This window comes from Camponotus floridanus, unplaced genomic scaffold (genome assembly GCF_003227725.1).
Source record: "Camponotus floridanus strain SB8 unplaced genomic scaffold, Cflo_v7.5 scaffold15, whole genome shotgun sequence".
Lineage (NCBI taxonomy): Eukaryota > Metazoa > Arthropoda > Insecta > Hymenoptera > Formicidae > Camponotus > Camponotus floridanus.
Genome location: NW_020229270.1, coordinates 2052470 through 2070048, shown reverse-complemented (window position 1 = coordinate 2070048; position 17579 = coordinate 2052470). Strand labels below are relative to the sequence as shown.

Genomic DNA, 17579 nt, shown 5'->3' with positions numbered 1-17579 from the left:
AATTACATTAAATATAATTGATATGTGTACTCCTCTGTGTCTACAAGACTTTTATCTCGTTTGATAAACAGAGGAAATTCTTGTATAGGGATGCATTTATAAATATATTATTTTAGCAATAAGTGCTTACGAAGTCGAAATATATAACTAAAAATTTAATATTGTGAAATGTTGATAATGCAGATTTTGATTAATTAAAATGAGATTATAATAGAATTATTAAAATATAGAATTGTTTTTTTTTTTTTCGAAAATATAATTGAGATGATTGAAAAGTTAATTTCCAAGATTGCGGATATTTTCTTTTTTTTCTTTTTCTTTTTTATTCTTTTCTTTCTTATTCGTAGCAATAATTAGAATTAGAAACGGAAAACACAACAATATCTTTATACTATTGATTGTCAAAATACAATTTCCATTCACCTCTCACGCGCGCTTTTCATTTGTTTTCTTAAAGGTACTCGTTTGAACTGTTTATATACGCCTCGTGTAATAATACTGGCTCGATTGAATTGGGTTAAACTAAAATCAGTGACGGCTTTTTGTTGCTTTAGCCGAGATAATTTTATCAGTGTCAATGATAGTTTCTATCTCGTAACAAATTCGGATATTCCTCAAAATATGTGTTATTTTGAAGCGGACAGATCAAACTGATTTCAGATCACATTTCGGAGCGCTTTGAATAATTTATTCGCGAATCAACAACACGGAGAGAGATAGAAAGATAGAGAGAGAGAAAGAGAGAGAACATTAAGCATAATCATGTTATTATAAGAAAGTCTCTTTCATCGATCGTTATTAATCTTGTACTGTAATCATCAGCAGATTTTACACAGCCATTTCGCCGTATTCAATCTTCTGAAATCTCTATACTCGTATTACTATTACATTTTATTACTATTAAATGTTTTTACTAAAATCTATGATTTTCTTTTTCTGCATCCTCCTATGCAACTTTTTTATGGTAGAGAGACAGGATCTCTCTTAAAAACTTAAAAACACACTATTAGAATAATTAAAAGCTGGAAGAGATAGCAATTCTAGAATATTTCGTCGAACTCTAATCAGTTTTGCTATGTTGAAATTGTTATGCCTATCAAACAATTCTGATAAGTTTTCTCCCGCGAATAAAGAGGCCGATTCTGTGCAACGATGAGATCATTATTGAGCTTACTTATCTAATGCTTACGCAAATATCTTGTAAACGTGAAACGCAAATGACAACAGAAGTGGACGTCGAATGTTACGTTAGAAGCAGAAGTGGACAGAAATAATGGACGGGGCTGTGAAAAACGCGACGAGTCGCATTTGCGATCGTCCTAAGGATCGGTCGCTTGCAACAAAGAGTTAATCCTCTCGAAATTTCAGGATTCTTTTATCGTTCATTAGGAAATAAAGATATAGTTGAATTGCTTTACGAGAGATAAAATTCACTTCGTAGACGTATGGCTGACTGAAGGAGGCAGATTAATTAAAGCGGAACTACTCAACCTGGACGTTCTGGGTTCAATCTCCAAGGACATGCGATACAAATCTTTTTCGTTCAGTAGGAGCGACGTGTCCAACAAATAGTTGGTTACCTTACTGATTAATTCGATCTTGTAGGGGGTTTGCTGGAAATGTCGTATTTCGCGAATTACATGAGAGATCTGAAAATGCACATAGTTAGCATTTCATTCAACATAATATAAAATAATACAAATAGTATAAAACATAGTATAAAATAATTGATAGAGATCAAATGATATATATTATTAATGAAATTTAGAAATTTTTTTTTATTTTATTCTTTTTTTTTATTTAATAATTTTTCTTTTCTATTTATTTCTGTTTTTAATCTCAAAAGGATTTAAAAATTTGAAAATATATTAAAAGAAATTTTGAGAAATAATTTGAAATACCGCTTACCATTCGCATTTTCGAGAAATTCAAAAGACCATCTTCTGTAATGTTTGGAGTACCCTCCTCGATAAATGAAAGATCGGTGAGATAAACTCCTAAGTAAGGGATACAAGGTGGATCGCATCGATGTAAAGCGTCTCGCAAATTTCTGAAGCGACCATCGGATGACACGATATGTTGCAGTCTATCTATCGTCTGCTTTGTCTGGAAGTTAATAATAATTGTGTAATAATCTGATCATACATTATCAGTTATAACGCTTTATTATCGACATAATGGAAAACTATAAAAATTTACTTAATTATTTATATTAGAGGCATTTACTTGTGTTTGAAGAATGAATTTATAATTATTATTTAAGAATTCTATTAGCTTACCGTTTTGGGAACTTTCTCCCAGGTTTTCTTCAGCCTGTATACGCTGCTATTCGTGAATGCTGCGCAAATCTGTAGCACGCCATTGTAATTATGCAGAACCCTATTGATATCGGCGACCGCGGTCCATTTCTCGATAGCCGCAACTCTGGCCGACATGTTAGAACGACGAATAATTTCGGAAACGACTAATTGCGACACCTCGTTGAATCGTTTCGTCATAAGAAGAATATGAGGCGCCCGAGTTGCCTTGTCCGTCTTCATCCACGCTTGTCCAAGAAATTCTCTGAGAAGTAAATTATGTATGTATTGAAACAGCAATGATATGAATCAATTCGTTACTTACTCGCTGGTGATAGAGACAAATATCTGATAGTCTAAATATGTCATCTGTTCCGCGATCTCGAGCGCAGACAGTGTTTCGATGCTCTCCTTACTCTGAACCTGAAAATTCATAATCGAACCTTTATATATATTATTTATCTAGAACTACGCTCTTTATATATTATGCCAAGTATTAAATATATTAAATTAAATTTTTAATATCAAGAGCTATTTTTCTATTCATTATTTTTATTCATATTTTTAAATAATAAATGTCAGAGTATCTTTCTAATGATTTATATATGTATTTTTAATTAATAGAAAAAAAATAGTGTCTTGTTACTTACTGATGGCGGAGTTAATAATTTCTTCAGATCGACCTTATTGGTGTCCGATTCTTCCTTGGTAATTAGTCTCAATAATTGACTGGCCGCTTTGTGTTCAGCCGGCAGCAGATTTGGATTGTAATTGATATCTTCCAAGAACTCGATAGTCAGATTTTTTAACTTTTGATCCATCTCGAAATCCTGGGCATGCTTAGATACCCAATGTCTCAGAACGTTCAATACTCTCATCGTCGCGGCAGTCGACATCACTGACTCCTTTCTCCTATTTTTGTCCCGGTTACGATTATTCCCGTCGTTCATGGGGCCTTTGTCCGGTGGATTACTCGAAGCAGAAGTTGCGATGGCAAATGCGGTTGCTGCCGTAGAGGTGCTGCTCCTGTATTCGGGATTAATTTTTAGCAACGTATCGATGTATTGAATATGAATAAAAATCGCGAGTCTCATTTCGCGAATTATTTTTCATCTCGATGATCTATGTGTTCATTCTACGTCCGCTCTACATTTTAATTTGCGAATCATTCGCGATGCATCTCTCAAACGTTATCGTGCTGAAGGAACAAAGGCAAGATACCGTGGAAAGAATTTAACGCACAATTATTATGTCTTTGTACCTTTTTAATTATACTTGATTATATTTTATATCATCATACAATATGCATCGTGAATGATCTAAGCGAGTAATATTCAATGTGCATATCGATTTGCAAAAGAAATTCTACTATATCGGCAAGTTAGCGGTGTAGATTCTTTCATTTACTATTTTCATTTACTATTGTGTCGCTATACAAAATACTAAGTATTGGAAACAGGTATTGGCAATTGACGATTTAGGCAAATTCAAATTTTGATGCTACAGATATCTAACAAGAATGCTAATTATCGCATCTTCAATATCACGAAAAAAAAAATAAAAATAGCATCGAAATCCGAATCCACCGGAATTATTCTATTAATTTCAATTCTGGAATATTTAGCACTATAAGCACATATATCAAGTGAGGCGACTATCGGGTAAAAACTATTTCTATTTCGTTTGATCCATTCACTCGTTTGCTATGGGGTGCATTCTATAAATGATCAAATAGATCGAATGAGATATCGTGTGAGCGATAGTTTCATCAATTTAATGTAATTAAATTGCAAGGAAAGAGCGATGTTTGTAAGGATTATATTATATGATTTTTGAAGTCAATAACTCTAAGAGTTTAGACAAAGATTTATAATAATAGAAATAATAATAGAATTGAACACAAAACGGACATTTCAGGATTGTTTTAAGGATGTCGCAAGCAGAAAAAGGATCGTAGCCATGCTACACGTAACAGTGGATAATGATGCTTTCAAAATGAGCCCACTTACCAGATAGGTGCAGGTCCAATGCTATGAATGACACAAAACAATACATGAAATACAGTTGAATAGAAACAGCAGGAACATCTTCCTAATTTAAGGGATTACTTTTTAATTCGATCTTGAAGAGATGGTGGTAAGAATACATAATTTATCGGGCAAAATGGAATAAAAATCTTCAATAGGATGATAATTTTTTGCATTATGATTATTATTAATATTTTACTTAGCAAAAGTAAAACAAATATAAAAAGGTATTAAGATATTTACAAATTATTCAAAAAATATATATCGCATAAAATGAATTTTAAATTATATATAAAATAGCATTTACGGGAAACGGACAATTTAACATATTTACAATATATTTACAACTTTTTCACAACATATGACTTAATTATAGCTAGAAATTTTCAGACTGGGTTTTAAAAAATAAGTTTTTGTAGAGCGAGGAATTATGTTAAAAAATTATTTACTATCTTACGGATTAGACTATCAAAAAATATTAAATGCTCCATAGATTATTTCTATGTCTTTCTAATTCCTTTCTCCAAAAAATGAATTTAACTGTGAATCTGATAAATGAAATATGATATCAAGAAGAAGCTCTCATGCTAGAAAGCGGAAATCGCCATTTGTGGCACTCAACATTCAGCTAAAACGAAATAGAGATAACTTTTATCGATATACGAACGTCTTTAAATTAAGAGACACGATAAAATGCAGACACGATAAAATAAAATCATATTTAAACGAACCTTCGATGACTCTGACGGAAGCTAGTTATTACTACACCGGCTTTGCTGGATACTTGCTGAACATCATGCTGATAATTACTATGCTGCGAAGAAACCTCTTCGTGCATCGATCGTCTGCTCGCCCAATAATTCTGCAAAACCATTGCAAAATTACAGTTTATTAAGTCAAATGAAAATTGTTCCAATTATTCTATAAATTAATATAAGAACCATCTTATAAAAATTTAATGTTTAATATACATTTAATAATTTTCGAAAGAAAATTGATTAAATTAATTTACTAAATTCATGGAAAGAGATTTTAAGATTTTATTATCACACATACCCCAGTTATGGTGGAGATCGAACCACTCCTTGCGGTGCACGGTGGAGCAGAAGCGACAGATGCCCTATGTTCCGGATAATGTTGTTGCTGATTCTGCTGCGTCGATTGTTTAAAAGAGCTCACACTTTCGTCATCGCTCGGCGTAGATTCCTCTCTGCTTGTTTTGGTTTCCTTGCTCGGTGGAGAAGTAGGCGTTTTCCTTGGCGTATCCGGTTTAGCAGATTCAGCTGATTGTGATGGTTGTGGTATGTCGTCATATGTAAATTGTACTTCTATAATTTATTTCAGGTTACGCATATCTTAATGAAATAACTCGTAAAATCGAATTGTAATTTACCTAAAGCATTTAATCAAAGCACTTTTTCTTTTAAGAGAGCAAGCTTTTCTTTTCTTATTAATGATTAATACTTTGTAAGGTTTAGTTGTACCTCTTGCATCCTCTCCCATTGCGACAGGTGTATCGATTTCCGAGACACGACGTGAGTAAGTACCTCCTTCTTGGGGACTTGGATCCGATCCGGATCCAGATCCGGATTCTGTCGAACCAACCAGCGTTACAGAGCTCAAGTTACTGGGTGAAGACGGTGCACTAATCACTGTAACATCTTATATTCCAAGTTTCCATAACTTAGCAAATATATATTATATAATTTTTTTAAATAAAAATATATGTAAAATTATATATTTATAATTTTCATATAATATTTTTTCTTACAGCTGTAAATATTTAAAAAAATATTTACAATTATTTTATTTAGATTTACATTAATTATTTTTTATATTAATATAAAATCTTATACAATACATATAAATTCCAAATGCATATAGCTTTGTAAATTTAAATATCAATTCTTAACTATACCTGTAAGTGTTTCGGAGCTGGACGACACTGCTATTACTTTTGGTATCGTCAGGTGACATCCATCGTTCTCAACATCCTTGTTATCCACGCGAATGCTGACTTTTCGCGGTGTAACCGGAGATTGCGCGTTAGATGGACTGGATGCTTGCGATGTTGGACTGCGTTTTATAATCGGCGTCTCGGAAATAAGCCCAAGCGGTTGTTCTTCATCTACTAAATATGAGAAATTCTTTCAAATCGCATTTCAATACTCAATAACTTTCATATAAATTATTTGATAATTTCATTCCATTAATTTAATTTTTTGTCAAATTATTACGTTTTTACAGTTTATAAATCTGACATGTGTCAGAAATACGGGGGGGGGGAGGAAGGGAGGAAGAGGAGGAGGAGGACTACTTACATTTCTTGTAACCAGATCGCCAGTGACTCTTTGAATTATATGCACTCGTATTAGCGTCAAAAGAACCGTGAGATCTCGCATCACGGCTATCACTTACTTCCGATCCGTATCCTACGCATAAAATTATTATTAATAAATTATTATTAATTGAAAAATCACAATTAATTTGGATTGTTCATAATATATTATCAATTGTTGACTAAATCTTGTTAACGAAATTTATACCTGATACAGAGCTTGCGCCACTAGTTCGTCTCGGTGAAAAACTACTTCTTCTTCGATCTTCTGAATGCAATTGTGATTCACTCGCATTTGCTCCTAACACATCTAAAGACCTATAATAATATAGTATAAATATATAAAACATATAATCTCTGTAAAAATTAAAAATAATTATTAGCAAAAATTTTTTATACAAAAAATTCTAATTTTATAATAATAATGATGCGCGAAATAATTATTTTACCGAATTTTCTTGATACTTTGATAATTCATAATTATGATTACCACATTTAATTCTTAAAATTACAAATCTATTTTAAGTAAACATTTTTATCACTCTTTATTATATTTACATGAGGGATCCAGTGGGCATTTGTGCGTCAGGCGGTTCAGCTTCGTAAAAAACTTTCTTGAGGGCCTCCAATACTGTGACGCCGTCGGTGAACACTCGGTACGTCAGCAGGAATGTGTTGAGAAAATCGATACTGAGGAACCTGAGGTCAGTCAATCGCTGCAATAGACGTTCCGGCGTCGCGGAACGGATCTGCGGTATTTTGCATGAATTCAAAGTACGACTAAATCTGATGTCCACATCATCTTTGAACAGCTTTGGGTCGTTCCGGATAGATTGTGGCATCGTGACGGAACTGGTGTCCGACAACGATCCGTGAAGTAGATCGTTAAAGCGAACGTTGTCCATGCATTGGCTAATATCGCTGACCCACGCTGCTTTTTCCTATGAGAAGTTTGATCACGTCAATATCATGTTATGACACTTGTATAATATTAGAAAAGCATGAGAATATCTAAATATTTACCTGCATAGTAGGCGCCACGAGGTGAATGGTCGCTTGCGGTGCACCGGATTTTACATCAAATAAGATCTTGAAGTCGCGATTCTGCAATTGCGAAGTCGCACTACCACTGCCGCTTCCGCTACTTTCGCTAATGCCGCTTGACATCGAACATACTGACAATCCTAAAATCAGTTGACTGTTGCTACTTCAGTAGCACTGAATAAATTCTCATGAGCAAGACACGATTCGCGATGTAACTCTCATGATTCTTTCCATGACGCAGATAACTACTAATAATAGAACTTATAATAGAACAGTTGAAAATTAATAGTATAAAGTGAGAAAGGCATTGTGTTATAACATGAGATTATTTGAAAGATTACTATTGCATATTTCGCTTTTTTATTTACAATTTTTTCTTTATTCATTAACAACCTGATATTAAGTTTTAATTAAACAAAAACTTTTAGCGTCAAATTAACAAAATCTCGAGAGAAATTAATGAGACAGATCATTAAAACTAAATCAATAATTACCATCATCATCCACAGCACCCTGGTCGCTCGGATCTTCTATCAGTATCGCGTCGGAAAGAGGTATCTTGCCGACTTGCGAGACCAGATTTAAGCGACCGTCATCATCGGATTGACGTGTCGTGAGCAGCAAATGATTTGAGAAGAGAAAACACTGTCTGACAACCTCTTTGTCGCTTGAGGATTTACCACCAAAAGTAGCGCTTAATCTGCTTCGCGCACCACGCGGTTTGTCTATGAGTTGTACGAGCGTACCTGAAACAAGCCAATTAAATTCATGCAATTAAATGTGACTCTATCGCATAGTCTTCTTATTAGCCTTTTTGCTGCGGTAAAGTATAATGCGGAGCGCGTGTAACAGACGACACATATTTAGCCGTGACCGATATGCGACAAAGTTTATAAAATTTTATAAAATTTTATAAACTTTTCGCTATCGCACAAGCGTATCAGTTAGTCTGAAAATATTTGAATAATGATAATATAAATATTGAACGCCTAAAGGCGTCAACAGCATCATCTAGGTGATAACAATTGAACACCTTAAGGCGTCAATAATGTGCAATTGTCAAAATTTCAAAACGCCTAAAGGCGCCTACAGTAGCGAAAGGGTTAATATCGTTATTCTTATTAATATCATCGAAAAAAATCCGAGAAAATAATCAGTCGTGTCGGTAAAAATAGCTACATCTCTCTCGCGTGACAGCTTCCATACCGGTGACCCGCGCGCACTTTCTCAAAATAATCGATACAATTAAGGGAGGCCACCGACGTGCGTTTAAAAATAGCACGGCGAATGTATTACTGCGATGAATGCAATATTTGCGATATTACGTCTACAGTATCAAGGCTCTTGATGACGTTTGCTACAGAGGCTAAAATCATTATTTCACCAATATTAGCTTTCGATATTATAAATGTAATATAATTGCAAAATTATATAATTTTGAAATCATAAATCAAGATTAAAATCCAATTGTACCGCGCAATTTCAATTCAGTAGATTAATCTTTTACTAAAAAAGCCATATAAAATCAGATAGTTTCCGATATATGAGAATTTTAGATGTTATATACAAACATGACAGTTTATTTTCTCTCTTTTTCTCCCTCCCGCCTCTCTCTCTCTAAGATACCTAATAAACCTTTAACAATTAATTATAATAATTAATAATGTGTATATTTTTATTTTTTATTCTTTTTTTAAATGCAATACCGCATATTCATTACTTACAAGTAAATTAAACTACATCATATTTTTTCGAAAAAAGCAATCTTACGATTGTCTAATCGATTTAATGAGAACTTTGCGCAGAACTTATTATTTATTCAAGTTCTTCAACATCGTCAGGAATGATGAGCCATGCGCCTACCTTATTTTAACAATCGAACTTTATGATCCTTTGCCGGTGTCTATGCACCTATTGTTAGACGAAATGCTATTCTTAGATTCCTGATTACCCTTTGGTCCCTGGTACCAGCGTCACACACACTGCTTGGTCCCTCTTTACTCACTATCGAAACTATATTATCGAACTCGCGCAACACGTCGCAAAACTCCCGTGATCCTCACGCACGTCGAGATATGCCGGATTGATGAATCGACAAAATGGCAACGGATTCGTCGCCGCTTGTTTTCGTCCGTTCGTCGACCCCCAGTCCTGCTAAACCGCCTAACATCTCCCGCATCATAGGCAGATCCCGAATGAATTTTAGCTTATTGCCCTCGAATGAGGCGTGATATCGCGTGATGGCTGATTTTTCGCCGCGACGAAAGACCAAGAGGGATGATTACGTTCGCGGGAGGGACTACTGTGCTGGCGATCGAGAGACGTTTACGTGATAACCATGTGATGCGGCGTCAAGCACGAGGGGCGCCAGGGACGTGTCGAGATATTTACCCGTCTGATTTATGAGACATTTACTACTTAAAACAGTCTTATACTACTTAATCTCTTAATACTTTTAGTAAACGTACATATTAGACTATGAATATAATGTTTCACTTATTTTAGCTTATTTTTTTTAATTTTTACATATATTCTCCTTTTTTTAAACAATAATTTTAATTGTATAATGTATATATAATTTCTCAGATTTAAATTTTAGTTAGGCGTTTTTATTTTTATTCTACTTATTATTGAGTATTTTTAGTACTTTTTAAGATTTGAATTTGAATTTTTAAGATTTGAATAGCTGTCTTTCAATATTTATACAATTGTTACTGTTTAAAAAAGTTACTTTATCTCGATCAAATTTGGACTATCTAAAACTGCACGATATTTTGTTTATTATTTGATGTTTAGTTATATAAAGATGTTTTGCTTGACAAAATTCCGGCAGTAGTACAACAGTACGTCGGCCCTGGCGGAGCATATCGCGCAAGACCGAGGCGAAACCAAGTGCGAAAATATGTCGACGCCACTAAGTCGCGTCATCGATTCCGAAAATGCAACCACGCGTTTGCGCTCTTTCACCTGTGTTTCCGCTTTGCCCTCTCCCACTTCTAACAATGGCAAGTTTGACGGGTTTTACCGACAGCGACCAAGTCTAGATTTGAGTTTCCCAGCCAAGGATAAGCCGTGTCACATACATGAGTTATCTAGTAGCCTCCATTTTACCAACTTTGACGAGGTATATCAAGTTTTTCCAATCAAAATATCTTAATTTTTTGTAACATAAAAACGATGTTTTAATGAACAAAACAAGCTACTTCTCTCTATTGTATTCCTAAATAGAATTTGTTGTATTTTCTATCCAAAAATAATATAAATGATAATATATACCATTAAAATAATTTCCATTATTTTACTTTTCGATAAATTTATTGTGTTCTATATCGCATAAATATTGAATAACTTAAATTTTATTTTAAAAGAAGCTTCAAGACAAGTTTCTGTGAAAGAAATTATGAGAGAGAATATTAATATACTTACCCTGTCGAACGAATACTTGATTGACATCCAGCAAAATATCGCATCCTTCGACGATCATCCGCTCTACAGCTAGATTCTTTCTTAGATTTTCAGTCTCGCTGACCTGAAAAACAAAAGAAAAGATACACTAGATCAATATCAAAATTGAGACAAAAGGCAATATTAATATATCGATTGACAAATACCTCGTCATGCATTTGTCTCGAGAGATCCTCCAGCTGTTGCCTGGCATTCTGAAGGCTCTTACGTTCCACGTGATCGTATGGCGTGTGCGCCAATAACTCGTGCAAAGTAATTATGTATCTTGGAATCTAAACGAGCAAAGTAAGTAGCTGGATTAAGGAACTTCTGCTTAAGTTCCACTAAAATCCAAAAAAGAGAAAGAAAATAGTTAGGAGTTATGATTTAAAACTTGTCAAACAAATTTTAATCAATTTTCTGAAAGAGAAAGAAAGAGAGAGAAAACAAAGATATATACAAAGATATATAAATTAAAAATTAATTATCGTGATACAATATTTAGATTGCAAAGATATTAATATTTTCATACACGTGCATTTTATATTTATATGTATTTAAAGTCGTTACACCCGTTAATTATATTTCACCGATAAAATTCTGAAAAAATTTCCTATTATGCGTAATTTCCGGAAAGGAGCGATGGAATGTTTTACGCGCTATCGAGACCTATCATTTTACAGAATCATCAGATCTCATGCAATATTCATGAAAGCTCCCAAACTATTTCATACAATCGATCGTCCCTGAAGAGGTATTCGTATATCATCGAGATAATGTCATAACTTTCCTTATTTTTTTGCGTGAAAATTTGATTTCTTGTGAGAATAACAATGTGAAACAAATTAACATTAAAAATTTAATAATTATACTTTTCTCTTTCTCCCTCAGCAGTAATGTAATATAAAGCAAAAGATTTATATATCTAGGAATGTATTTGTATTACTTTCTCTACTCTACATAGAAAAATTATGCTGATTTTATTCGTGCATGGAAATTTTATACAATTATTACCTGATGCATAGGATACGTTAGAAAGATCTCCAGGGATCGTCCGTGGCAGGCAGTCTTGTTCTCCAACCTATTGAGCAATGCTACGAACGGGGGTGACGATTGCTTGCACTCAGTCAACACTTGAAGGCTATAATGGTGATTACGCACGTACTCTTGATATATCGATAACATCGGTAGCAGCATGTCGAACAAATCACCTGCGTCACATTCGAGACATCGTAATTGATCAATATGTAATCTTTCTTATAAAATTTTTTTATAAAATTATTATAAATTAATATTGTAAAAAAGAGAAAAAGAAAAAAATGCTTGTTCATACCTAAAACTAAAGTGGGCCAGCTCTCCATACGAGAAGTAAGACCCTTCAGGAAGATCTGATGAAGAAACAGCACGGTCTCGCTATTCAAAAATATGCTATTCACGTCCTCGTGACTACATGGGGGTTTCTTTGAACTGGCAGCCATCTTGAAAGGCCTCAGAAAACAGCTTACTAAAACTTCCATCTGCTCCGTGTACTCCTCCTCGGCCTCCACCATTTGAAATACTAGACTAAAAAGTGATTGGATATATATTTAATATATCGATTACGGCACAAATAAAATGAAACCTATAATCGTTGATTTTATGTCGTTATTATCGTGAATAAAAGGAATATCAGTCATCCTGATTAAAATAAAATCCTTCTATGACAGGCGGAAACAACAGTCGAAAATTCCACTCAGATAAAAATATTTTTCGGAATTATATTCTCTATAACAGACAAATCACGTAATTTTATCTCGTAAAACATTACGCCGCTTAAAATGTTTCGATTTCACCTCGCATTGCTATTGCTGTACTGTCGTATATATATCGTAAAATAGAATTGGGAAATTCGTAAAAACATGATAAACGATTAATCGGAAAATAAAATCTGCAAACAAGATAGACGTCATCGCGCGTTACAGTAATTTAATTACCTGTTCCGCTTGCGCATGCTTTCTGCATGCGGACTCTTGATATATTGCTCAACGATCTGTTTCCAACGTCGACGGCACAGCCATCCTCTGAAGAAGCTTTGAACTTTCTTGATCTTTTGCATTTCAACAGAGCCCTCCGCGATACCATGTAATCCGGGTGCGTCTGCGCACGCAAATTCGGGATCGGGAATACTACCGAAAGATAAACTTCCGGTACCTTGGGACATGGTTCTTTGAACCATCGGCCGACTACTATGGTATGCCGGCACTATGGAGGGCCTTAGCTCCTTTTTCAGGGCGAACAGCTGAAACGATAACGAAATCCGTGTCATATAAAGGGAATATTCCTGAATAAACATCTTCCTATATTTCTTAAGTAAATCAAAGGATGCTCAACAAAGTTTGGATTAAATATTGAACGAATGCTTGTATCAAATATATTTTCCATGTTTTATAATGTGATATAATTTAACTATTAAACTAAAATAAATGATAGAATTAGAAAAATTAATGGTAGAATTGAAGAATAATAACGTTGCAGCTTGAAATAAAACACTTTAATAAAATTTTACTTTTCGATGCGCCCGAAGATATTTCGAAATTTATTACCAGTACAAATTGAAAATATGAAAAGAGATTTTATTAGTAATATTTTACGAAAAAGAATATATTGCAATAAAAGAATTTATTTAAAAAAATATAATTCTCTCTCTCTCTGCATGTATGAAGAATATTAAAATAATTCTTCAATTAATTTTCGGAAGAATAATAATACAGAAAACTTTTTATCCGCATATATTATCCCAAATAACACACGTTTGTTTCATATACATTTCTTAAACGTATCCAATGTTTTTTAACCATCAAACATTAATAAGAAATGTTTCTATAGAACAACATTTTTAAAATCATAGTTAAGAAAACGTTTGACTGTTATTTTTTAACCGACCTTTTTTAAACGTTTTTTTAGAGACGTATCTCTTAATGTTTTTCGAGTCGACATTTTAACCAATCAGAAACGTTTTTAAGAGATATGAAACGGATATATATTTAATATGTTATAAAATGTTACGATTATAAAATGTTTCAAAGAAACATTTGTGAAACGTTTTTGAAACGTATACGTGCTATTGGGGATATTATAATCTCTAAAATATAAGTTATAAATATGAAAGATTTTCTCATGCGATAGACAGGAGATTTTCAATTGGTTTAGTTGTTATAAGTAGTAATTATGAAATGTGATCAGTGAATAAGCAAATTAAAGATGAACACAGAATAGAATTACCTGAGAGAAATATCATCAGATAAGTATATATGCATGGTAAACAACTAGTATAACTGACCTCTGCTCGGAGCTTTTTTATTTCTGACGCCAATTCTTCACATTGCTGAGTGTACTGCCACTTAGCCGTTTTCTCGCTCTCGACGATTTGCAACAGGTGCAAATGCTTCTGTTCGAGCTCCTCTTTCTGCAGCAACAATTTGTTGAAGCTAGAATCAATAATCAAGAAAAAAAAGGTCATGTTAGCAATTTGGCGTGTCTGTATTTCATGTGTTGCAGTTAAAAGTGTTATTTAAGCACGAACTCGTTATACAAAGAAAAATAAAGCGCTAGATATCGTACGTGGCCTGCAAAATGCACAAAGTGTACATTCTGGGAATTTCGCACTGAAATTACGACTTTTTTTATCTGCAGTCGCAAAGCTGAGGAAGAGTTTCGCAAAATTTTGAAATATTTTTTACGGTTTGAAATAACAAAACAAAATATGTACTCATATATAATATAGTTCCATGTTTTTTCATATATTCTAATTTTTTTCAGTAAGAAAAAAATTAGATTTTTTCACACAATTTCATACAAATGAAAGAAAATACAAAAAATCACACAGCAAATTTAATCATACATATAACACTTATATTTTCACATTTTTTCCTTTCACTATAAAAAATTCATACTTGCAACAAATAAAACTACTAGATTTATGTTAAACAGATGATCGATGAATTTCATTAGAATTTCTCTCGTTGACTCATGTAATTTATTACATCTACATCTCATCAACATAATCTTGGTAAAAGAGAGATGCAGGATTTCTACTGAATCGAGCATTCATATCTCTTCGAAAGCGATACGAGTGGTGAAATCCGAGACAAGGAATAAGAGATATATTTCTTCTCAAAGAAGATACATTACGAAAGATGATATATCACATACATATTTTTTCATATTAAAAATATTTTCATATTAAAAAATTAAAATCCAATATTATAAGGAATTTTGTTAATATTTTAATTTATGGAATGTACATATGTTACTTCATTTTTGAGAACATTATAATTTAATTTAAAAAGAAAAATATATATATATATATTTTTTCTTTTTAAATTATATATATACATATATACGTATACATATGCAAATTTCTTATTTAAAATTTGCAAATTTTTTTAGACTGTAAATTTAGACTGTAAGATTGTGCGATCTGATCGAAATTTTAATTGAATTGTTTTATCTATAATACACTTAAAAATGTACAAGTCGCGCAAGTATATAGAACGCATTTATTCATAGAGCGCAATGTTTTGAGAAATTCTAATACTTGAATTTTACGCAAACAAGCAACCTCGAGCGTGGTCCACGCTGCATGAAGAAGTTATCGCGGTTATCGATCGACCCTCTGCGTGACATGAGATACTCGAAGAAGTATCAACCCTATATTTTCGAATACACGGCAAAATTGCCGAAGTAATACGGATATCATTATCTATGCATATTATGGTGCAACATAGCAGTAATCTGAGAAGATAGCCGTATCGTTTGAATGCAAACATGTATAAGTTGGTTCGTAAAATGAGGAGTGAGGAAGAAGATTGTGTAGCTTCTCATATCGTGAAATATTCAAAGGAAGTAATATTCTTCGTGTACACATGTTGTTTGCAATGCCTTATGTTAAGTTAATGTTTAAGGAAGTAAATATGATTTGATTTTCGCTAAAAATTGGTGTATCTTAATTGAAAAATAATATAACATAGTAATAATTTTTTCCAAATCATATAATAATTAAATGAATTTAAAGAAATGCCGATTAATTAAAAAGAAATTCTTCGAATTTCAATTCAAGCAATTAAAATAATTAAATGTAAAAATGTAACGACAAGAATGCAAAAAATGAGGTAAACCTTATTCGCGACGATATCGGAAAATAAATATCCTTTAGTAATTCGAGAAGTGTCAAGTGAAAACATGGATCTGTGACTATCATTTTTTCTCGTCTAATGATATCGTGAGCTCAGCATGATGATGAGATATTAGAACGACATTTGATGCATCTGTGAGCATCAATGTAACGATCACGTTCTTTATAAGAGATATCTGTGACAGAAAAATACTGATGAAATTGGTTTGTTTTGTAATCCATGCATATTTTCTTAAAAGAATTAACGCGAATTAACTGCGAAATAGTTGGCAGAAAAAAATTTGAAATTCTTTGTTTTACAAAAGAAGAAAAAAAAATAGAAAAGGATGGAAATTTTTTTAAATAACTGTATTTTTATTTTATGGAATTTATCGTTTAGATTGTACATTAACTAATATTAATTATTAACATATATTGACAGATAATTAGAATATATTTGCATTTCGCATATCCTTGCGCATTTCTACTTCCCTGCAATCAGTTGCTAGCTTATCCGTACCTCTTAAAGCACGTTTGATAGCATAATGAAGATTATTTTGGCATTAATTTGAGCAAATTACAGGATTGGAATTAATAGAGAAATAGTGGCTGAGACAGCCCGATGTGATGCCTGTAAATGTATTTATCAGCATATCAACGAGATTAATTCTCCTGAATAATAGACGAAGTATACGGTTTACAGTAAAGTGGATAAAATGGTCATGTTGGAAAACAAAGTTAATTATTGCGCCATAAATTTCATTATACATTGGAGAATTATTCTGTTATCTCATATTGTTTTAAATGGAGTCAGTGTATTACCACTGATAAATAGTGTTTCAATAAAATATAACATTGTGTAACAACCGATGAAATATCCCTAAAAAAAATTAATAGTAATGACTATTTCAATATTTTTAAATTCATCTTTTAATGTTATATATGTGAGATAAATTTACAGTAGCATATATTATTAAAAAAATATCTGATTCTCTCTGATTAAAAATTTTGTTCGTGTTTTGTTTATCATATTTTAAGAGTAAAATGTAATATGTATATAATTTAAAATTTTTAAATATTGAAACAAAATTATTTCCATAAAATCAGTGAAACACAAAATGGAAATATTGCGTGATTGTTTTCATTAAAAATAGATCAGTCAGATAGTCAAGCTTTATTCCTTCATCAGTGAAATTTCTTAACTTATTCATTTGAGATAAAATCTTGTCACTGTTTAATTAATGGCATTTTCACTGATTTAGTTTAAGAGATCGCAC

The 17579-nt window shown here is 32.7% G+C and overlaps 1 protein-coding gene across 4 annotated transcripts in view; it reads right to left on the bottom strand.

Annotated features, from left to right (window-relative positions):
- Nucleotides 1-251: 251 nt before the first annotated feature.
- The window catches only part of LOC105252826 (ras-specific guanine nucleotide-releasing factor 2), a 46549-nt gene continuing 29221 nt past the window's right edge, over nt 252-17579 (bottom strand). The window contains exons 6-26 of one of the 4 annotated variants that reach the window (XM_025406613.1): nt 14470-14617; nt 13124-13428; nt 12484-12713; nt 12165-12361; nt 11318-11443; nt 11133-11235; nt 8201-8452; nt 7686-7846; nt 7221-7603; nt 6871-6980; nt 6646-6756; nt 6243-6455; nt 5809-5985; nt 5381-5652; nt 5056-5186; nt 4307-4327; nt 2948-3323; nt 2623-2720; nt 2280-2562; nt 1909-2106; nt 252-1649 (exon numbers count right to left, since the gene is read on the bottom strand). In XM_025406613.1, the coding sequence (XP_025262398.1) occupies nt 1431-1649; nt 1909-2106; nt 2280-2562; nt 2623-2720; nt 2948-3323; nt 4307-4327; nt 5056-5186; nt 5381-5652; nt 5809-5985; nt 6243-6455; nt 6646-6756; nt 6871-6980; nt 7221-7603; nt 7686-7846; nt 8201-8452; nt 11133-11235; nt 11318-11443; nt 12165-12361; nt 12484-12713; nt 13124-13428; nt 14470-14617 (4114 nt within the window). In that variant the 3' untranslated portion in view covers nt 252-1430. The remainder of the gene's footprint in view (nt 1650-1908; nt 2107-2279; nt 2563-2622; nt 2721-2947; nt 3324-4306; nt 4328-5055; nt 5187-5380; nt 5653-5808; nt 5986-6242; nt 6456-6645; nt 6757-6870; nt 6981-7220; nt 7604-7685; nt 7847-8200; nt 8453-11132; nt 11236-11317; nt 11444-12164; nt 12362-12483; nt 12714-13123; nt 13429-14469; nt 14618-17579) is intronic. The other 3 variants (XM_025406616.1, XM_025406614.1, XM_025406615.1) reach the window with 3 other exon arrangements.